Source organism: Calypte anna, chromosome 3 (assembly GCF_003957555.1).
Source record: "Calypte anna isolate BGI_N300 chromosome 3, bCalAnn1_v1.p, whole genome shotgun sequence".
Classification (NCBI taxonomy): Eukaryota; Metazoa; Chordata; class Aves; order Apodiformes; family Trochilidae; genus Calypte; species Calypte anna.
The window spans coordinates 10598051-10621706 of NC_044246.1; the positions used below are offsets into that span (position 1 = coordinate 10598051).

General features: G+C 37.4%; 1 protein-coding gene across 3 annotated transcripts in view; it reads left to right on the forward strand.

The window, feature by feature from the left end:
* PRKD3 (protein kinase D3) overlaps positions 1–23656 on the forward strand; it is a 42708-nt gene that overhangs the window by 15555 nt on the left and 3497 nt on the right. For all 3 annotated transcript variants that reach the window (XM_030447000.1, XM_030446999.1, XM_030447001.1), the window contains exons 4-18: positions 148–279; positions 967–1124; positions 2331–2520; positions 4991–5068; positions 7041–7224; positions 8732–8855; positions 11560–11637; positions 13216–13492; positions 16504–16556; positions 16885–16957; positions 19796–19902; positions 20326–20487; positions 20927–21025; positions 22429–22696; positions 23457–23542. In XM_030447000.1, coding sequence (XP_030302860.1) covers positions 148–279; positions 967–1124; positions 2331–2520; positions 4991–5068; positions 7041–7224; positions 8732–8855; positions 11560–11637; positions 13216–13492; positions 16504–16556; positions 16885–16957; positions 19796–19902; positions 20326–20487; positions 20927–21025; positions 22429–22696; positions 23457–23542 — 2069 coding nt within the window. The remainder of the gene's footprint in view (positions 1–147; positions 280–966; positions 1125–2330; positions 2521–4990; positions 5069–7040; positions 7225–8731; positions 8856–11559; positions 11638–13215; positions 13493–16503; positions 16557–16884; positions 16958–19795; positions 19903–20325; positions 20488–20926; positions 21026–22428; positions 22697–23456; positions 23543–23656) is intronic.

The following is a 23656-nucleotide window of genomic DNA, read 5'->3' on the forward strand; positions in this document are numbered from 1 at the left end:
TTTAAATGGTATACAGTGAAATGCTGATGTCTGAACAGCTAATTAGTGTTTTCTGAATCTGCCATTCTTAATATTTCCACAACAAATTTTCATAAATCCTTTTTGATCCTGTGGCAAGAACCATAACTTACTGCAATTTTTTAAAAGCTTTGGCTACAGTTGAAGATTTCCAGATTCGTCCTCATGCACTTTATGTGCATTCCTACAAGGCTCCTACTTTTTGTGACTACTGTGGAGAGATGCTCTGGGGCTTGGTACGACAAGGATTAAAATGTGAAGGTAAGTCTGTAATTTTTTTCTTCATCTTTGTGTGTGTATATCCATATAAGATGAAGAAGAAATTGTTTCTTGCTTGGTATGCTAGCACATGTGATAAATGTAGTCTCTCATAGAGCTGCAAGAAGTTGTGTATCAGGAGACCTCAGTTCTGAAGTTCTGATCCTGGCTTTAATGCAAACTTGGGCAAATGACTTAAGAAGTGTTCTTGTTTGCCATTTTGGAAAAAAAAAAAAAAAAGCTTGAGTACAAGCCTGTGTCCTTTGCACAAGGACGACACACTTTGGAGAGACTCCTGAAGAGGAGTTCCTTATGGCCTTTGTCCAGTGGGCTGTGGAGCACTCTGCAGCCTGCTGCAAGGTACTGATGCTGCCTGCTCACTGGCTTCTCTTTTGCTCGTGTGATCCAAAGTGAGGAGAGATGAAAGCCTCCTGGTGAGGGAAGAACAGCCTCAGACCTTACTGCTACAGCTGGCTAACTGGAAGATGATGTTAGAGCAAGTAATGAAAAAAAAATTGTTTATGTGAATCACATCAAGAACACTAAAATAAGAGCTTAGCAGACCAATCTATTTATGCCTTTACCATTTTTCTGGATCATCTGTCTACCTTTTTTACCAGAATATTACTACTATTTTTGTTAACTTTGGTGTTGGGAGATTTTTTTTATCTAAAAACCCCTCTCTTTCAGGTTGTGGGTTAAACTACCATAAGCGATGTGCCTTCAAGATTCCAAATAACTGCAGTGGGGTGAGGAAGAGGCGTCTGTCCAATGTCTCTTTACCAGGAACAGGGCTTTCAGTTCCAAGACCAGCCCAAGCTGAACACACATCCTCTGCCTCTGAAGAAGTATGTAATGGGAAAGGGGAAAAAATTTTTGTTTTTAAATTCTTAAGCCTCTGGGGAACTAGATAGTGTTGCAAGTGGCTCTGGTGAGTTTCAGACTGTGGCACTTAGTGACTCTGAGAAATGAAATGGGAAATAAATTAAAACTTCTGTGTGTAATTTTTTTATTAGCCTGCTACTCACCGTTATATGAGCTCTGAGAGCTGTGGTTTTAGGAATGATAGAACACCTCTTGCACACCTCTTCTTTGCTATCTGATTTAAAATACTTGATTTAAATGATAAGGAATTCTTTCAGTTTTTCGCTTCATCTTTTGGTGGTCTTAAAATGCGCTAGGTAAGATGTGCAAGGTGATGTACCTTTACATTTTTCTGTAGGTGTAGGTAACTAAGTTTATTCTGCTGAATGTTTAGTAGGCTCTCAATGTCTTTTTTGTTTTAGTTGCTGAAATTTTTGTTTGAAATTAAGTTAAAACTTTAGGGGTTTTCTTCAAATGTTATTTTTTAATATTCTAAATATTTTTGTCTAACTTAGTAAGCTGTCCAGGTATGCTGTACTTTTTAAAACTGAGGTAATCATTAGAGCTTGAGGTAGTGATTAGATTTTGGTTTGCCTGCCTCTCAACTTGGTATCACCTGCAGACTTGCTGATGGTGCACTGAATTCCACTCTCTATGTCATCAATGAAAATACTAAACAATACTGGTCCCAGTACAGACACCTAGGGAACACCACTGGCATTGAACCGTTGATCACTACCCTTTGGATGTGACCATCCATCCAATTTTTAATCCACTGAACAGTCCACCAATGAAATCCGTATCTCTCCAATTCAGAGAGAAGGATGAGAGGGACCGTGTCAAAGGCCTTATGGAAGGCTGCATGGGTGACATCTGTGGCTCTTCCCTTGTTTGCTGAAGTGGATACCCCATTGCAGAGGCCACTGGGTTGGTCAGGCAGGGCTTGCTGTGCTGACTCTCTTGAATGACTCCCCTTTCTTCCATGTGCCTTAGCATAGCTTTTAGGAGCATCTTCCTAGGCACAGAGGTGAGGCTGACAGGTCAGTGGTCCCCAGGGTCCTACTTTCTACCCTTTATAAAATGGGTGCACTGTGTCCCTTTTCTCAGTCACCAAGGTCTTCACTTGGTCTTTGAAAAGTCCTGGCAGTAGGACTGTTCAGTGCCACTGATGTATACCTGCTGTATTCCAGCGCTGCTGCCCAGAACCTAGTAAGAGGATTCCCTCCTGGAGTGGCCGTCCCATCTGGATGGAAAAGATGGTGCTCTGCAGAGTGAAGGTTCCACACACCTTTGCTGTTCACTCTTACACTCGTCCCACCATATGCCAGTATTGCAAACGGCTGCTGAAGGGCCTTTTTCGCCAAGGAATGCAGTGTAAAGGTAAACATTTAATTTTCTGCTGCAGTAATAAATTTCAGTATAGGTCCCTGTACTTAAAATGGATTTTGGCTTATGTTTTGATTGCTGTAAGGTTGTGTACTGCAAAATAAGTCAGTACAATTTTTGAAAAATTGCATATGATTGAGAGAATTACAGCAGCCCTCATTTTCATTTTTGTACTGTGCATTGTATATTTTTCTGAAAAATAAGATTTAATCACATGTAGATTGGAAATACCTTAATTTTAGAAGTATTAATTCTAAATCAATAACAATAGAAAGTACTTCCTTTTGTTAAGTGTCCTTCTTCTAGATGGTTCACCAAAGAATTTGTAAGTTTTCCTTGTGTTATTCTACTACAAAATCCTGGTTATTGTGGAAAAAAATTGTATGGGTAGGTGCCTTTTCAGAACTAACTCAGGTTTCATCAGCTGCATGGATTTTATTTAGCATACGTTAAGGAAAATTACTCCAGTTCTTGGACTCTTCCATGTGGTTTCCAGGTCCTAACTATGACTTCAGGAACTTCTTCCTTCTCTTTATTGCTGGATAGTGCAGGTCTGTCAGCTTTGTTGCAGGAAATAAAAGGTAGTGATGAACCATAAACATCAATAGGTAAAGGACTTCCCATTTCTCTCATGAGTTTGTAAAATGTGAGTACCAAAGGTCAACATTTTAAAAGAGGTAATTTAATAAATTTTCAATGCCATTAGTAGAGGAGATCAAAAATTGTAAGCTTATACCATGTTAACTTTCTTTTGACTAAAAATACTTCTGTTTCATGTAAATAATGAAATATTTTTTCTTTCATATCTGTTTTTATTTGCTTGCAGTCTTTATAGTCTGCATCCTGAACTGTTTTTGATTTTATTTTCAGTCAGTTTATTTTCATTGAACACATGTAGTGCATAAAAAATGAAGGCTGAAAAAGATGGTTTGCAGTTTTAATATATAGATGCTACTGACCATATGCAGTTGTTGTGACTGTATATTCAGCTGAAAAAAATTGGGTTACCACATCAGTTTCAGGGAAGTGAATGAAACTAGATAGAAATAGCACTTATGTATGGAAAACAAACTTGATGAAATGTTACGTGTATGCACAGAACAGAAAGAAGTATATTAATACTTCCCTACTTATGCAGCATGATCCTATATGTATTTTTAATGCATCAGGAACTGATATCAAACAATCAAAATGTTTTCATACTGCTTTTTCCTAGAGATTCTTAAGGTTTCCCTCTGCCTTGTGCACATTCCCAAAACTTGAGGTTTTTCAGCATTCCTGTGTTCCTGAGTACCCATAGGAGCCCTGGATTTCTTGAACTCATCCAGACTATGAGGATGATCTTTGGGGTGCTAAGGCTGTGTTTGTGGTAATAAATAAAATGTGCCCAGGAACATTTCTGGACACTGAGGTCAACTGGGACAAAATGACCCATGTTCAGGAACAACTTTTCTTAGTATTGCAGCATGGGTGGTTGTATGCAGACTGCCTGTTGGGAACAGTTTCATGGGATGCTCTGTTTTATGAACTAGACAGTTTGTTGGTCTCCTAGGGTGCTTTCTTGTAGGCAGTCAGAAGCTGAACAGGATTGTATTTTGCTCCAGGGTTTGGCTTCTGTACTAATAAAAATGGGGAGATAACAGTTTTTCTCCTGCCTGAGCTTAAAAGGAAAGCCCGGTGAGCTTCCTTTGGATAAGAGGCTAAATTATCAATTTGAACACAGTCATGGAGGCACTAGGGAGTTTTGAAATGCATTATGATTATACAGAGTTGAAAATTACAGCAGTACATATATTAGAGGAAACTCATGGTAATAGCACTGCTGTTGTATGCTGGACTTTGTTCAGTAGGCTGCATCTGCCACCTCAGATGCAGAAGTGGCAGACATCCAGGTTAGATTCCATCTCCATGTCAGGCCAGATTTGGACATAACATTATTCTGTCTGCCCTGTGTCAGCAGGCAGAAATGGAACTTCAGTGTTCAGCCAGATCTGTAATATGGATGATAGGGGAACTGTACTTTGGGATTTACTGCAGAGCATATTTGATCTTTGTTGGTGTGTGATCCTAGAGGGTCTGATGGTTGCAAGTCTTAGGCAGCAGGTGGGGAAAAATGACAGAGGTGGGACATTTAAATTGTATAGCAATGGAAAAAGGATGTGGAACAGATGAGAGGATGGGAAAAATTACATCATAATGGAAAAAATAACTACAGAGAAAGCTAGAGAAGCATAAAATTTTTGTACTGGAAGAGAAAGCTCTGACATAGTAAATAAAGGTGAGGCCAATAAACGTGTAACATCAGGACAAGATTTTTAATTTCCTTCTGGAGGTGACCTCGTTTGTGCTGTCTTCATGTAAATGTATGAATCTGAACTGAAGCTTGTGATGTGAGTGATAGAATGTTAGTATCTGAGTGGCAGTAACATTCTAGTGTAATGGGTTTATTTATCTTCCATTTTAGATTGCAGATTCAACTGTCACAAACGCTGTGCATCCAAAGTACCTAGGGATTGTCTTGGAGAAGTGATTTTCAATGGAGGTAAGATGAGAAACATGCTTTCAAGTATTGACAACACTTTGGAGGCTTAAAAAGATGTATTATCTTTTAGGTCCCTCATCTTTGAATATTTTACATCTTTTTAATTTATCTTCCCATTTGTTTCACCACAGAATGCCAACAATTAAAAAGATTCATTGTAAAACTTAGACTTGGGTGACTTAGTCTTGGCAAGTAGAGTGTGCTTTGGTTGAGATTTGGTAAGGACAAATAAAAACCGGCAAGAAACCTTCTTAATGTGCAAATGTAAAACATCTGTTGTGATCAATCTGCTCATTGTTCATCACAATATGGATATTTTTAAAGTATCTGAAGACAAGGTGCCACCTTTTGTGACTTTCTTGTATCCATGATTTTTAGTGGCCAGAGTTAGGTCCAGCAGTTTATGAGGTAAAAGAGAAAGGAAAAAAGCAAACCATCAAAAAAAACCAACCCCACTCTGATTTTTTGAAACCTCAATGAAGTAGGACTGTTTTCTGAATAAACCTTACAGAGTTAAAATGGGAAGTTTGGGAACAACCTGTGGAAGGAGGTTTAGAATCTTACGCTTGCAAATTTTAGACCAGTGTTAAGCTGATGAAATATGGGATGGATGCCCAGCAATGTGGACTGGAAGCTGGTTAAACCAGTGGACCTACAGGTTGGTCACCAGTTGCACAAAATCTAGTTTGGAGGCTGGTAACTAGTGGTTCAACCCAGGGGCCAGTACTGAGTCCAGTCCTGTTCAACATTTTCATCTGGATCATAGAATCGTAGAATTGGCTGGGTTGGAAGGGACCTCAGAGATCATCAAGTCCCACCGTTATGATGATATGCTGGAGGGTTGTGTTGCCCTCCAAAGGGATTTCAACAGGCTGGAGGGGTGGGATCATGGGGGTTCTTGGACCAGATAATCCCCAGAAGTTCTCTCCAGCTTCAGCCATTCTGAGATTTTGTTGCCCAGAATCTTGATCCTTGGCATACTTATTTTTGAGGGGAATAAAATGGATGGCAGGCAGGAGAACACATCAGTATGTGTGACCTGATTAAGAGCCTAAGCAGCAGCCCTCTTTAGCTAATGGGTTCATTGTCAGAGCACAAGATACCCCATCCATTCATGCCTTCGTTGTCCAGCTTTAAGGCTCTTGTCTGGATCTTGAGACTGCTGACCATGAATAAGAGTATGTGACATTGCTGCAGTCTGCTTAGCACCCTTGGGATGCTAAGGTGCTAGGGCACATAGTTTGGGAACTGTGATTCCATGCAATTCTTCCATGAATGATAGGCATAATTTTTTAAATTTTTTTTTCCTCACCCACCCTTAAATTCACCCTCCTCAGACAAAAAAAGACCCAAAACCCCAAAACCCAACCAAACAAAATAAGGCTACAGATGCATGTATTTGTATGTATTAATTCATAGTTTTCCTTGGTGCAAGTTGTACAGCTTTTGGAAACTTTAAAATTCTGCCAGCAAAGAGTCAGATGCAAGTAAGGTCTGTTCTGTTTTTCTCTTTTCCTGCAGTGCCACAGCACCCCTTCTCTATTTTGCTTTTCTCTATCTTAGGCTCCAAGGGCAGAGAGAGCAGAGTTGTGTTTCTGTTGATGGAGAATTTCATTTGCACAGAAATACTTTTCTGGGTCATCTCTAGCCACCAAAAGGTTACTTTGTACTGATTACTTGTGGAACAGAATTACTTCATGAGATTTAGGTTAAGCTTTTGACTCCATTTCTTTCAGTATAATTCTTGTTTTAGTTGGGTCTCTCTTGCCTTGGCATTTAGCAAAACCAAATAGATAATGTTCACTACCATAGACTGCCTCATTTCACAAAAAACTTGAGGATTTTTTATTTTCTGATTGTATTGTTATGTTATAAGCATGAACTGAAGAAAAATTTGTTGGGGTTTTGGAAGTTTTCTTTGTTTTTTTAATTGTCTATTAGAAATCATATCTTAATCCTGTGTTGTTTCCAGAACCTGCTAGCCCAGGTCAGGACTTGGACATGCCAATGGAAGTTGATAGCAGTGAAATGAACAGTGATGGTAGCCGAGGTCTAGATGATACTGAAGAACCCTCTCCTCCAGAGGACAAAATCTTCTTCATGGATCCATCTGACCTTGATGCAGACAAAGATGAGGAAGCTGTCAAAACCATCAGGTAAGTTCATAAGGTGGATTTCTTTGCTTTGCATGTATTTTTCTCAATATTGTAAATAAAACATTTCTGATTAGCCCAGCTTTAATGTTCAATGTGTGGATTTAAAAAAAAAATGTTATTTGTGGTTTTTTTATAAGTTGAAAATGCTTTGTAACATTATTCTGTATCAAGAAAATTTGAAACGTAAGTAAATTAAAATAGTCTCTTTTAGTTGGAAAAAGTGCTGTGCTATGGCTGTTATCAATGAAATAAAACGAGATTATCAAAACACAGTAAAATTTATGGCTAACATGACATGACTGAGATCTTTGTGACTTTAGTCTAATTTAGTTACTGTTAAACGTGTTATTTAAAATTAATTACTTGAGATGTTTTGATATTCACATTACATTCTATATGCATTTTAGGCAGAAGTTTGCTTTACTTTTCTCTGATAACTGTTACATAGTTCCTTTAATCGTTTCCTCTTTTTGCCTTCTCTATTATTCTGAACAGTGTAATCCTGATTTACTTAAGTCTTAATAACATAACATTCTTAATAACACAGGAGCAGTTGTATTAGATTAAACTAAAGGTCATTTTAGCTCAAGGCTTAATAACAAATATGTGAAGAAGAGCATATAGTGGTATCTTCCCAAGGTGTTTTCAATGATTTATAGCTCAAGTACTTCCAGAGTTGGAAGTATCATCTTTTGTTGATGGTATTCCACCTCTTGGTAAGATTTTTCCATTTATTTCTAATCAGATTCAAAGCAATTACAAGTTTTTTAGCATGTGTGGCATCCTGTGGCAGCCAGTTGTGCAGCATAACTGTGTGCTGTATTAAAGCATCCTTGCATTTTTCATTTTGAATCTACCTTGTGATTTTGTGTGTTTACAAATATTTCTGCTAGTGCCACATGTAGGAGCCCTGATGTTAAGCAGACAACTTAGTGGTTTGTTCCATCTTCAGTGCTGTTAAAAGCTGTGTGTTTAGCTAATGACTATGTCAGAATATTGGAGACTGTCAAATCCTTGTCTGCAGGACAGTTAATAGCCCGGAGCATTGATAAAATTTTCTAGTGCAGCTGTGATTTAAATTAACACATCTCAATTTTCATAAATTGAAGATACCTTTAGATAAGGACCTTCATTAGTGCAATAACAATATTAAGAAGTAGCATATCCAACTGAGGCAAGAGAAAATAATTGCAATGCCACTGATAATATTTTTTTTCTAGATTAAGACCAGCAGTCTCAGCTAATTATGAAAATTATTTCTTTAGGTGTCCTCATTCTAGGTTGTTTCTTCTGTGTTCTCTAGAGCAATTTAAGTACTGCAGTGCTTGCAGTAGGAGAGCCAATGGGAGCTCAGATACCTTTATCAATTTCATCCATCCAAAAAATTTGTGTGGGAGCAAAAGGTGCCTGTTCCGGAAAATGATGGGCTAAATGTGTAGTACCACTATAATCGCAGTACTTTAACTTTTGAAATATGAAATGTTCTCTCTCTATTTTTTTTTTTTAGCCCTTCAACAAGCAATAATATTCCTCTCATGAGAGTTGTGCAGTCGATCAAGCACACAAAGAGGAAGAGCAGTACAATGGTGAAGGAAGGATGGATGGTTCACTATACCAGTAGAGACAATCTGGTCAGTGACTAGTTTGTTCCTACATTAAGTTAAATTATTTCTCTAAACCTGTGTATTTTATTTCTCAGATTTACAGTGTCATTTGAAGGAACATGGTGCTTGTTGTAAGAAAATGGGGAGCAAAGGTGGAACTGTAGTTTATTCATAATTCTTGATGTGGTGATTCAGTAGCACCCTTCCTTCTCCCATTTAAGGAGAAGCATCTCTGAATTGTCTAAAGTCAATTACATGGTTTAGATTTCACCTTTCCTGAGATAATTTTGAATACTTTGCTTATGTCTTCTTTCTCTTCAGCAGTTGAACTAAGTCTAGTTTTACTTTACCACATTAAAAGGTGGAAATAATTATAAGATGTACTGAAATGCTTGATATCCTAATGATGTAGGTGTTTGTAAATATTTGTGTGTAGATACAGGAGCCTTTCATTCCTCTGGCAGTTAACTCTTCTAAAAGTGAGTGTTATTGAACATCATCTCTCCCAAACTCACTCCTCCATGTGGAATAAAGGGTTGAGGCTTGGCTGTATGTCCTTGTGAATGCAGGCATCCTCCAAAAAGACTTTGTTGTTTGTTTCCAGTGCTGCCACTAATGATCTCTTAATTGTACCTTCTTGGGCAAATTCCTTGGTTTTGTGTATTGAGAAGGAAGATAAGGAAGAATAACTGGGTTCCTGAGTTGTCTGATGGAGGGACTGAATCCTCTTGTCTTTTGATAGAGGAATTATAAAGATGAAGTCAAGAATTCCCAGATCTAAAGCACTGTCATATTGAGACTGTTTGTGAAAGGCAGCATAAATATTTATGCATTCTTTGTGAAGGAGTCTGATTGAAGGAGACTTCAGGAATTTAGAGAAGGGAAGTTAAGTTTTATTGAAGTCAAGCTGAGGGTTGGTACTAGTCAGCTCAAGTTATTGTAGTATTTTTACCTCTTGTGATTCTCAACTGAGCAGACCATTGCAAGTGGTCTGTCAGAAACTACCTTACAAAAATTTTTTTAGTGTACTGTTTTCTAATACCTAGATACATTTATGACAAACTGAAATAATCAGGAAGAATATTGCAGATAGGATTCCAGCTAAGGCTTCTTAACAGACACAATTACTGTGTAGCTGGCTGTGGGAAAACTAAGGCCAGGCTGTAGATGAAGATGAATAGTTCTAGAAGTGTTGAGGGCAGATTTGGTATTTAGCTCTGGTTTAATATTTCAGTATAGTCAGTACATTTTTTCTGTGGCCCTTTTTGAACCTTCCCATAGAACTGTGATCAGATTGTTCACTTAGCTCAGTTTGATTTTCTTCATTTGTCAGTTTGGTAGCTACCTAGATAACATCTACCAAAAAAAGTCATTCAAATGGAGTATTCTCCAAAGTGAAGTATCTTCAGCCAAACAAGACCTAGTAGATCTCCCTAATGGGAGGACACATCCATATTGAGCATTACAACATCAGGTATTTCCTTTGACTGCTCAGGTCTCAGCAGTGTCAGACTGCTTCCTATTCCTGAAACAACTTGAGCTTTCTGTCAGTCATGAAGAGGTTCATTTTAACAGCAATATCTGTATGCTTCTTGCAGACTGTAGATAAAAAGATACTTCACCCTTTATAATGAGAAATTTCTGTATCATTATCTGTATTCTTCACTCTGAGCCTGTCATTTCTCAGAATAGCATGTTGACAGATTTTCAGTGCTGTGTGTTGCTGACCCGTTCCTTAACTCTCCTCCTCTAAAATCCTCACTGATTTATGGTTTTTAATAAAAGATGCGTCCTAAGTGCAGGTTCAGCCTTCTCCTTTTACCCTGTTGCCATTGAATGCTGGATGGGAATTCCATGTAGTTAAAACTTGTGACCTGGCCTTCTCTAACTCCTACAGGCAGTCTTAGTTTCCCTGTGGTTAAAATGATTTGAACTCTGCTGGTAAGGATGTTGGATTTTTGTCACAGAATAATAAAAATAGGTTTCTGACTGTGACCATAGTGCAAATGAAGTAAATTAGATTCATACATCCATATTAGCTTTCTAAAAGCTTCTTTGTTTTGAATAATGTTCCTCTGCTTAAAATCACAGGCCAGTTATGTGCAACAGTTTATTCATATTACTTTTTGGTGTGAAGATACTTCTCACTGGTGGAGACTTCCAGATAATGGCTGTGTAGACTGTCTTGGGTTTATTTTACTTTTTATTTCCCCGAGATATTTTGTCCACTTGAATCTCATCTGTCTTGTCACTGTGTGCTTTTTACTTTATCTAGAATTTTGTGTTGACAAAAGGGTTAAGGACTTGATAGACTGGCTCAGTCTGTGAATCTCTTAGTGTTGATGTGAGAGCACAGGGAGAAAGCATGACTGCCTCAGTTGTTACTAAATTAAAATAGTTCAGGTTTTGTGAGCACATGCACCTGGAGTGAGAACTGTTTAGGGAAGTGTTCTTCCTGTATGAGATAACTGCTGTTGTCATTGCTGTTACTGTAAGGTAAGTGATAGTTATTTCTGGTTTATGGAAATAATTTTCAAGCTTCTTCCTGAGTTAAAAAAAAAAATCTTGATACCCCAAATGTATTTTTTCATGTATTTAATCAAAGACTCAGTTGTAGAGTAACATTAATTGATTATTTTAGGAATGTAAAGCATTTCTTACTTAAGCAATTGGATAATGACAGTCATTCCAGTGATTTCTTCCTTATATTATTGTACTGTGCATTTTGTAGAGAAAAAGACATTATTGGAGACTGGACAGCAAATGCCTCACACTATTTCAAAATGAATCTGGAACAAAATATTACAAGGTAATTAATGATGAGTAAAAATGATGTTGCATTTGATTTAGTTCGTGTTTTATAGGTCTGAAGTCTACTTGTGATCTGTATAAGTGTAACCTCCATTTTCTTTTTTAAAACTGTGACCAGGTTAATTGTTGGCCAAAGAGTTTAAGCAAAAAGGACCAAGACTAACTCTGGGAAGTTGCTTGCAGCCTCTGTTCTAATTCCCTTGAATATGTCTCTCCATATATTTTACATGTAGAGAGAGTACTCCTGAATTAGCCAACAGATTTCAAATTACCAGAGAATAGAATTTTTACATTCTATAAGCAATAAAACTTGATAAAGTTGCATGCTTATTTATGTTAAGGTTCCCAAACTTAAATTATTCCAGTTGTACAACTGAAAGTTGCAAGCCAGATTAAGAGGAAAATTTACTGTGCATCCTAGTGTTATATACATGAAGTTTAGCAATAAGTTTATTATATTGTTATTATAGTAATATGTTTGATGGTGGGATATTCAGAAAATGTATTTGATGTATAAACAAGATTTTTCCCTTTCTTGTCTTACACCTTTAGGTGGGGTTCCAAATCTTGCAGCTTCTTCCTTTATAACATCTCTAAGATCAAGCCTTTTCTCTGTACACCCAGCTAAACTTGCCCAGATCCTTTTCAGCCCTATCTTGACCAATGCAGTCTCTTCTCAGACCTCTCTGATACTTGTATTGCCCTGTGCATTCAAAACACAGCTGGTAAAATACGTTCCTTGCTTGTTGCTCCTTTATGTCACTGCTTTTAGTCCTTTGGCTTGCACCTCTGCACCCCTTTTTTTAACTGCTTAAATCTCAGGTTGTCTTTGCTTTTAGAATCAGTCCCAGTTGTTGCCTTTACATTTATTTGTTCTTCATCTTAATCAGCTGCTGTCTCTTAGCCACCCAGTACTCGCCTGGTGTTCACTTTTTTTTGTTCACTGTTCTTGCAAGTGATGTGCACCTCTACGCTTTCCCATGTGTCTGGAATGTCCTCCTCCAGCTAGTGTGAACTTGCAACCATTTCTTCCTCCAGATCTGTTCTCTAGTGCTGCTTTTACTGTGATGTTAAGGTAGAGGAGTCAGTAGAAATTGTTAATATCTGTGTGAAAGAAAATCTTTACCCAAAGTGATACAGATACATGAAGCAGTGCATCTTGACTGGCTTGTACAATAACATCCTCTTCTTAATATTGTCTTGTTTCTTTTTTTCCCCCCCGCCACCATCATGCTCTTTGCTAGCTAAGCTGTATAAACCACAGGGGGAAGATGGTCATTCTGTTGTTGCACATCATTTGTATGCAGTGGGGTCATGTCTAATGCTGAATATAAATGGGGTTTGTCTGTGCAGAAAGTAATAGCTGTACAGAGAGAACTGTTGTGAGGCTGGAAGTTTCTCTAACCTTGTATAGAGGAATTCAGAAAACTGGGTGGGCAGTTGTCATGTACAGTTTGACATTAGTTATGAAGCTTGATATTTTGGTATAATTGCTTTGATTTCCTTTGCAAATTGTTAAAGTTTTAAATATCAGTATATTAAAGTATTTTTTTTAATCTTTAATATTTTTCTTCAGGAGATCCCACTTTCAGAAATTCTCCAGGTGACTCAGCCTCGAGATTTTTCAAATGTGGTGCAGGGCAGCAACCCATACTGTTTTGAGATCATCACTGACACCATGGTGTACTTTGTTGGAGAAAACAATGGCAGCAGTCATCACAGTCCTGCTCTTGCTGCCACCGGAGTTGGACTTGACGTAGCTCAGGGCTGGGAGAAAGCCATTCGTCAGGCTTTGATGCCAGTCACCCCTCAAGCTAGTGTTTGCACTGCTGCAGGACAAGGAAAAGATCACAGTAAGCAGGCAGACAAGGCCCTATTATTCGTATTCTGAAGTTGTTAACAGTAGAGATTCCTCTCAGGAAAGCACTTACTTAGAGTCAAGTGTTGTCTGTCTATCCTCTGCTGAATTTGGTCCATCGTTTTCCGTAAGTCCCTAAAAAGTGACAGTCAGGTGTGTGGAGGGTGGGCAAATCCTTTAATCTGTTGTAGCAGAAAAGAATAGTTACAAGTCAGATTTACAGTATGAATGCACATGACAGTTTCATTGTAAGGGTATTAAGAACTGACACACAGTTGTTGCATGGGAAAGAGGACCATAGTTTAGCTATTTGTAAGAAATATTTTTTAAAAGTATATATATGTAGTCAGGTTATATTCATATAATCTAAAATAACTAAATTTTTGACATTGTCCACTCTGTATATACTTAGTTTTTTGTTTTTTTTAGAATCTGGGAGATGTTAGTGGCTAAGTAGAAGAAAAGGAGTTAATGAGGCAATGTAAATACTGCCAGTGAAGGAAAGAGTTTTTGCTGATATATGGGTAGTAACAAAAAACACCCTGTTCTTCCTTCTATGCACCCATCCTCCCTTTCCTTCTCTTTCATAGGATCACATTCATTATTAAGGTTCAGCTCAGCGATATATTGTGTTTTGTCTGTTGAGACATTTCCTTGTTCCTTGCAGTGACATTAATTGATGTTCTGAAACTGTACTGAAATTGATGATTTTGCTCTTTAGTTTCCTTTTATCTTCCAGCTATTTTTTAATCTTCTTGTAGTGGAATTTTCTTTTGCAGGAGGTTCATAGATCAGTCTCTGTGTCTCTGGCATCTGGTTCAGCAACAGTTAAGAACATGTAAATGCTGGCCTGAACTAAAGGCATTTTCTGAAAATGCAACCACAGCTGTTAGTGGTAAACTATGAAATCCCAGTCCTGGTATCTGTCTTTAATTACAGTGAAGAAACATACCTCATAACTGGCCTTGTATATAGGTAAAAATACACTTCTGATATGAAAATCTTAGTTCCAAATATATTTATATACCGAAGCTCTCTTTGTTTTCTAGATCTTGTTCTACTTTGATGAGAGGCTCTTAATGGCAATTGTCTGTTCCAAAATCAATATTTTTTGCAGATAGAGTTAATATTTTAATATTAGAACTTGATGGTGGTAGGGAATAGAGCTGTAGAGGTAGATACAGGCAAGAAATATTTTAGCATATTTAGGATTATAAGAGTTTAGATTGTGGCATGGTGATCCCATAATCTTTAACATCATCAGAAGCCTGTAAAGCATCTGTTCATCACCCTCTTGAGCACTGTGAGCCATGGAGTGTATCCCAAGAGCCTTTAACAAAATTAGATTTTTTAGTTAAAAAACCCTAACAACACAAAACCGAGAAGCCTCAAATATGTCACTTAAAATGAAAAAAACAAGAGGAGGGAGGCATTGCTGGTTCTTGAAATACTTGTAGCAGCCAGAAATTTGTAGTGTCAGCTAGCTTGTCAATTTATTCCCCATTCTAGCTGGAGAGTGGCTAGAAATGAAGATGCTCTTCCAGTCTGATCCATGGCAAAGAGTCCTTTCTGAGCTTGTACCTGGTGGCAGGTGTGGGATGTTTCTGAGCTGAAATGAGAAAGAGAGAAATCAGTAAGGTATTACTTGGCAAGTGACTCATGACTAATTTCGTTAGAAGTGACAATTTTTCACCACTTACTCATTTCAGAGACTAGAAAAATGGATTTGTAGAAGAAATTCAATATCTACCTATTTGGTTATCTGGCATTTTGTAGTCATCTGTGGAGAAGGGTTCTGTGTATTTTCTTTAAACAGTTTCAAAACCTCCTCCTTTCAACCTTGCTGCAGTTTGTGTTGACCTTAGTAACTTGTTTGCCTGCTTTTCTTGTTTTGCCTTGTGATCTTTACTGTTACTCCATTACACTCTTGTCAGTAGTCAATAATCAGTAGACACGTGCAGGGCTGTGATTCCAGCTCATATTTCAGATGCAGCAGTCAGTCTGAGAATTAGGATTTGTGGCTATCTTAAGTCTAAAAATTCCTTCTTTGAGATAAAGCACAGGTTACAAAAATCAGATCCAGGCCTTTTCTTAGTTCTCTGAAATTGTGTTTGTAAAAGCTCAAGGTTCTTCTTAGGGTGATAGAGGCTCTTTTCAAAATACTAGTAAACCTGTAGCATATATTCTACCCCCTTTGTTTTTTTTAAGCTAACAAGTGATAGGTGTCCATTTGTCTGAGATGCTTCATCTCTGTCTTGGAGATCAAAGGAAGAGTGTTTTCTGCCTTCCTTGATGTATCTCGTTTTGTCAGAAGAGATTTGACATTATAACATCATAATGTTATTCCTGTCATGAAAACTTTGTGTCAGTATCTGCTGCAGGCTGAAATATTCTGTTCCCTTATCTGCTGCTTTGACTTGCAAATTATGTTTACTAGATGTGCTCTTATATTCCAAAGACTGATAAGCTTCTGCAGCTTGTCAGTGAAACAGAGATTGTTAAATGAAGAGTTTTATTGCTTTTTAATTATCAGGTCTTCTGTTACCTTGCTTGATTTGTTTCCTTTTCTAAAGCATTAGTTCTTTACATCGTGATGCCACTGAAAATTAGTAACCACATTCATTTGACTGTAAGGGGTCTATCAAGTTCTCCCCTCTGTATTTTTCTGTGTTACTACCAGAAAATATTAGTTTAATGAACTCTGCCACATTGCTGTTGGTTTTGGTTCTCCAGCTGTCTATTTTGTACACACTCGTACCGTTGTACTACTTTTGTAATCAGCTATATAACAAAAAGAGACAAATAACTCCAGCAGAACTCCTAGAGTTGCTTATCAAATTAATCTGTGAAATCTGAGTTCCAGGGCATAATGTTTTTACAGACCCACAAAAAAATTGTTTCACCATGACTGGGTTAGAAGTCAGTAAAGGTTTTTTGTTTTTTCCCCTTTTTACTAGAAAAACCCTGCCCTTCCTATTTACTTACTCAGTTTTATCTTTATTGCAGAGGAATTATCTCTAAGCATCTCCGTTTCAAACTGCCAGGTCCAGGAGAATGTGGTGAGTCAGATGCATTGGATAATAATGGTATTTATTTAGTGACACCAGGGTATTGCAGCTAAAGAAGTCTGTATTACACACAGGGAGTAATCTGCTTACCTGGCCCAGCTGTCAGGTGGTGTCAATGTGTGTCCCTGCTCACAGGGAATCCCAGTGGATATACTTCAGGAAATTTGGGTGTGTTTTTCCACTTCATTTGGATGTGTAATTGACATCCTTTACAGGGTTTGATTAATGCCAAATGTAAATACCACTTAGTATTGACTAACCTGCTCATGAACTTTTTCATTGCTCCTGATATTTGTGTTCTCTTTTTTTCATGCATTAGGATATCAGCTCTGTGTACCAAATATTTGCTGATGAAGTGCTGGGCTCTGGTCAGTTTGGTATTGTCTATGGAGGTAAATTCCATTCCATTATACATTTAATAAGGTAGAATGTCTGTCTACTTGGTATGATTTACCTTTTTGCATTTGCTTAGCTGTATCTGGAAGGTCTATGTGAAGTGGATATTGTTGAATATTTTGTTTGGAGATAAAACTGCTTATCTCTGCAGTTTTAGGTACAGTATTTCTTTAAATTCTTTTTTTTTTGCATTTGGAGTTCTGCATTGGCATAAAATCAGTGTAGAATATGCATTGCTTTTTCACCGCTGTTAAGTACAAAGTAATCTCAAGTCTGAATTTGGCCTTGGTTAATGGGCTTTCAAAATTGCAAATTCTAACACTATTGTCTATATTATGCAGTAATAGAGGTCATGTGCTTAGGGAGGCTGTCTGTTCTCTGGGTTTCATGATATCTGAGAGGTGTATATGAAAGAATTGAAAAATATGTATTTCAGTTTATGCTTTGACTTTATGCAAAATTATTACTGACACATTTTAGGAAAAGTTTTGCCACAAACTTCTGTCAATAGGATAAAGTACAGGAATAAATTCTTAGTCATGACATCTCAGTTTTAAGTTTCAGGTATAGTTTTATCTTTTAGTTTTTAAAAACTACTGCAACATATAATTTGCTATAGTTTGTAATCACAAAAAGAAGAAATAGTAGAAGTGCATAATATGAAGTCTGTTTCTCTTTTTTCCTTTTTTATTTTCTTTTTTCCTTCTTACTTTTTTGTCACATGTGTTATCTCAGTGCTGAGAAAACCACAGACCATAAATCTGGAAAGAAGGAAAAAGAGATAACTAATGGTTTGAAAATGGTAACACTTCTGCTTCTGTCATGTTATGATTCTAGTCAGGAAGTATCGTGGGTGATTTTTCTGTGTGCCTGTTGTGTAGTTAAATACTTCTAGTACTTCTGAACTAGGAATGCAGTTTGGTGGTCTAGTTTTACATCACTCTTGAGAGAAGTATACTTGTTTTCCTCTGTATTTCTTAAAGCATGGTGTGAACCAAAGTGTGCTCTCTCTCATGAATAGAACATGCACAAATGCAGACAGTAGTTTAATGTATTGATTTTTTTTCTTTATATACTCTCCTAAATTGGCTTTTAGATAAATCTCAACTTGGTATTTTTCATGCTTGGAAACATAATAAATGCTTATAAAAGGCTTTTACTGCATTAAATAATCTCATTTAATGATGCCTTAAAACATACGGGCTGTGCATACTCCGTTTCTTAAGATAAAATCACAAGCCAAAGAGCAAGAAAAGAGAATATAAAAGAATATTCTTTTGTTGGCTCTGCATGCTTCTTAATTCATGCTGCTGTTTGGGGAGACCAGGCCAGGTAACTTCTGATATTGGCTTCTCCCCACCTATGTAGGTTAACAAAAACAGTGATTACAAAACCTTTTATTAAAAAAAAAAAAAGGGTAAAATTGATTTGCTAACATTGTTGTGGGGTTTGTTTTTTTGTTCTTGCTTTTTGTGTTTTGTTTTCTGCTTGTCATATTTTAGTTAGTTTTTGAAGGGTCTAAGAAATTGGGACAGAAAAAAAAAAAGAGTTCTTGACAGTTTGATGTAAAACTTGCCCTACTTGATTGTGCTTTACTTAGGAAAAGGAGTTTCCAAGCCACTTTTCTGTTAATATTTCTTCATGTTCAATTTTTAGCTGTAGTCTAGCTTCTGTAGTTTTTGGTTTCCTGTTAGTTTGTTGGGTTTGCTTTCTATGTTCCCTTGCAACCTAGCATTTGTCTTCTGGGTTTTGCAGCCAGTTTGTAATTGATGGTATTTCTGCTACTTTTCAATATAATTTGATGTCTACTGGAGCCAGAATCACTTTCCCTGAATCTAGGATTTTATTTCAATTATAGCTGTCTTCTGTGGTTTTAAAAATTTTTCCTAAGAATTGATGATTTCTTGCAGATAAATGACAAAACTCTGCAGATCTGTCTCTTTTGAGACAGTCCATTACACAGCCTGTGCTTTCCATAGGACAAATGTGATCTTTGAAAAGTTGTTTGCTCTCCAGCTGTTGGTCCTGGTTGGTAATCTTGTTAGTCCTTTTGGACCCTGAGTGATGTCTCCATTAACTGCCTTGCTTCATCCAGTGGAGATGAGCCTGGGTTTGACCCCTTATTAACTATGATATTAAGGTGCATTTGCTGCCTTTGGAGCAGTTCCTGTGCCCTGCCCAAGCCCTGGCCAGGGCCACCAAAATGCTTCTCATGTAGCTGATGCAAGTTGCAGCAAGGAACAGGATTTGGTATTAGCATGTTTTTCTTCTCACCACAACCTTTTAGAGCTTTTTGATCACAACAGACTTCTTTCTGGGTGTTAATTTTTGTTCTTCATAGCACATAATTGTCCGCATGTTCCTGTAGAGTATTAGAGGTAATTTCCTGTGCTTATGGAGCCCACAAAAGTATGAAACTACTGGAGAACAATAGCAGATCTTTCTTTGTATTTGTCTTGAAGAGTTTTGTTGTTTTTTTGTACAGAAGAGGCAATATTCTGTGGCATTAAGTATTGCTTGCACAAAAACACAGTCCCTTGCACAAAAACTTCATGTAACACATCTGATGTAAATGTGCATACCTGACAGCAGAGCAGTAACCAGTTTAAATTTATCTACAACCATTCTGTTGAGGCTGATCACTTCTTATTAATGCACCAATATATAATGCACCAACAAATAGCATTTATTAATGCAATTTAAAATTAAAATGTAGTAATATTGTACATTTCTACAAAATACACTTGTTTTCCCCAAAAGGAGTTTCAGCTGTAATGTTTTATAGCTATGAATTGCTTCTGTCTGTTGATGGCTGACATTATCTTTCTGTTTAGGGAAGCACAGGAAGACTGGAAGAGATGTAGCTATCAAAGTCATTGACAAGATGAGGTTTCCAACTAAACAGGAAAGTCAGCTTCGTAATGAAGTAGCCATTCTCCAGGTACAGAAGTATTTTTGGATCACATTGGAGTTTATCTCAAGCTATTAGTAAGATCTGAAATGTGTGCCTGTCCTCTGAATTAATTTCTAAACTGTGTGTGTGATTTCTGAATCTTTTTGTAAGAGGTACTCTTAGAAGAGCACAATGTTAGTCTTGCGTGTTCTGTACTCAGGCTACTGAGTGTGTCAGCTGTAAAATGAATCATTATGGATAATTTGTGTAACACAATCCAGTTTTAGTGGTGATAATCACTATGTTTCATGGGTTAAGGTTTATGTTTCAAGCTAGTTTCTTGTCTCAGAAATTCTGTTTTTTCATCTCTAACTCTCAACTGCTTTTTGGTTTGAGATGCAACAATTTTGTGTAATTCAGGCTATTTCACACTGGTTCATTTAATGGTATACCTATACCACTTCATTTTAGAATTTGCACCACCCTGGGATTGTGAACCTGGAATGTATGTTTGAAACCCCAGAACGTGTCTTTGTTGTGATGGAAAAGCTGCATGGGGATATGCTGGAGATGATTCTTTCCAGTGAGAAAAGTCGACTTCCAGAACGAATAACTAAGTTCATGGTCACTCAGGTTGGCATTCATTCTTTCTTACTTGAGAGGAAAGGTTAGATTTGTCTTTTGTAATTATGTAGGAAAGAGTTTTCTCTATTGCTGTTTAAAAGAGAGACCCCAGATGGCTGCATATCTAATGAAAGCTGAAAAAACGTGGAAAGAATTTTCATTGTTAATTATGTTAATTTTTTTGTCCTTTTTTCTCAAGACATAACATTATGGACATGAAAAGTTGCATGTCAAAACAGTAAGCATTTGAAAAGACAGATGAAGAAGGAGAAAAAATTAAAACCATTAGGTCTGTCCTGATAGGCTGGGAAAAAATAGTACTTGTACAGAATATGCAGGTTAATTCATGAATACTGTTGATAGAAATTACTTTATTGCTTAGACTGTGTGGTTTTTCAAACTTTTGATCCATATGAATAGTTCTGAAAGTGTTCTTTCCTTTTTGTAGATACTTGTTGCTTTGAGGAATTTACACTTCAAGAATATTGTGCACTGTGACTTAAAACCAGAAAATGTACTGCTAGCATCAGCAGAGCCATTCCCTCAAGTGAGTGAAGATTAAAAACTATTTCTTCCATCACTTGCAATGCAGCTTAAGAGGTGACCTCTTATGGGATTGTTCAGCTGACTTATTCTAGAATTACTTGAACTGTATGCATTATTGTGGTCTTTTTTTTTTTCCCTCCCAACTCTTACCCTAGCTTTGAGCTCAGTGGTCTGTTTCAGTTTCTTTGCCCTCAGGCATGGGTCACAACTCACAACAATGCTTTACACCAACATTCTTTCGAGGAGCCTGAGGTGCGAAAGGCTGTGTAGATTGCATCTTCTTTATTGCTTCTGAGGGGTGCATGGAAATTGGTATTCTGCGTTGGAGAGGATAGTTCAGTGGAAAAGTCACAGGACTAGAAGCTTCTCAACCAATCCTCCTTTCTGTTCCAGTGTTGTTAGAACTTGGGAATAATGTGAATCTCTTCCTCTTCAGTCTTGCTTATAAGCTATTGTGAAAAGGCACTGGCTCCTTTCTCACTGGCTTTCATCAGGGATCCTCATCACCAGTATGTGTGATAAAACATTGTAATATAAACTAAATAGCTAATTGCTGCAAGAGAAATGCTACTCGGTGATACTACTGGCAATACCTATTACCTTAGATACCTTGGATAATACAGATTTTGTGGAGGATATACAGAAGTTAAAAGCTGCTAGGCAGCATCAGGGGTTTGCTTTCAGTCCTGCTACATGAATGCAAAGTGGAGTGGACTTCTGGAGAGTCACTTTTATGCTTTTAGTGCACTGCTCTTTTTTATACCCTGAAGAGGGCTTATTCACTTGAGGTTAGTCTTGGACTTGAATTGGATTTATTTTTCTGTACGAGTGTCTGCCACATTCAAGTAAGAAACCATCCCAGAATCATGAAGATTTGAGCATCAGTGTAGGCACAAGCTGTTGATGGTTTTTGCCCAGGTGTCTATTGGATTATTCTGCCTTGAGCTGGCTAGGTCTGAGGTCTCACTGAAACTCATAATTCAGTTTCTGTGAAGCTGGAGCTTCCAGGTTCAAGAATATGAATGAGTGGAATGTGATTTGTGTGCTTTTGATATTTTGTGAATTTTAGCATTGTGACAGTTTGGATTTTCCTCCGGAAATGAGATTTTGGGAGGCAAGTGTTTTGTCTGTACTTGCACACTTGGTGGCTGTGCAGTACAGAGACAACCTCAGACCTGAGTCTGTGCAAGGCCAGTTTCAGGCTTCAGGGTGAAGCAAGGTTGATCTGCAGTCTGCAAAACCAGCAGCCTAAAACCTTAACCTTACATCAAGTTGTCTGTTCTATTGCACGCAGTGTTTAAATGAAGGCAGGAAGGGCATTGGGTACGCTCCTGGTCTGGGGCAGTAGCATGTTCGGGGAGATCAAACAGAAATTTCTCAGTTTAAAATATATTTCTTTTGCAGGTGAAGCTGTGTGATTTTGGCTTTGCTCGTATCATTGGTGAAAAATCTTTCAGGCGCTCTGTAGTGGGCACTCCTGCTTATCTTGCCCCTGAGGTTCTCAGGAGTAAAGGTTATAACCGCTCTCTAGACATGTGGTCAGTAGGAGTTATTGTCTACGTCAGCCTTAGTGGTACATTCCCATTTAATGAAGATGAGGATATAAATGATCAGATTCAAAATGCAGCATTTATGTACCCACCAAATCCTTGGAAGGAGATTTCTAGTGAAGGTAAAGAAACAAATTTTCTCTACTAGAATGTCTTGTGTATGTAGGCAGCGCGTTCAAATGCTGAATGAACCTCGGGGCTCATTCAGAGAGGAATATGAGAATTATTGATAGTTTGAGATCAGTGGACTGTGCAAAAATGGATCAGTATGAGCTGGCATTTTTTTGTGAAGGAGTGGAATAAAAACCTGAAGGTTACCAAATTCCCAGCAAATAGATAAATGGTGTGAGTATTTGCTGGACGCTGATGTCAAAACATAAAACATACTTTATCTGAACTATAATTACAGAAATGGTTTGAATTTGAACCTGGAATTTTAGTTTTGTGTATTAGCAAGTGAAACAAAAAGTATTTGACAAAGTTGGTCTCTAGAGCTCTCCACTGCCAGCTTTATAAGCAACGTATGCATGATTAATATACGGGGAGATGTGGAAGGGCATATACAAAAATATACAATGCTGGAAGTACCAGTGTAATTTGGGAACACACAATTATGCTCAAGTTATTTAGGTACTTTCGAAAATCACCAATATCAATGGGGAAAATGTGAAGTAATACAGTAAAACTTTTAGTACCTTTTTTCATAGTCTCCTTTAACAAAAGCAAAGCTAAATATAAAATTCAAGAGCTTGTTTAAGTGTAAAAGTTAAGTAGGACATACACACACATATAAAAAATATACTTTTTACTGCAGCATGTGAATGATGATAGAGGTGATGAGTATTTAAAAATATAATTTTTTTATCTGTTCTTCTTTTTCAGCCATTGATTTAATAAACAATTTGCTTCAAGTGAAGATGAGAAAACGTTTCAGTGTTGACAAATCCCTTAGTCACCCATGGTTGCAGGTAAACCTATCTGCCTTTTCCATTGTGTTTATAATGGAGGAATAATGATTTTTGGATTAAATCCTTCAGAGGCTTGTTAAAACTGCTGCTATTAAAGTCTGGTAACAAGCATTC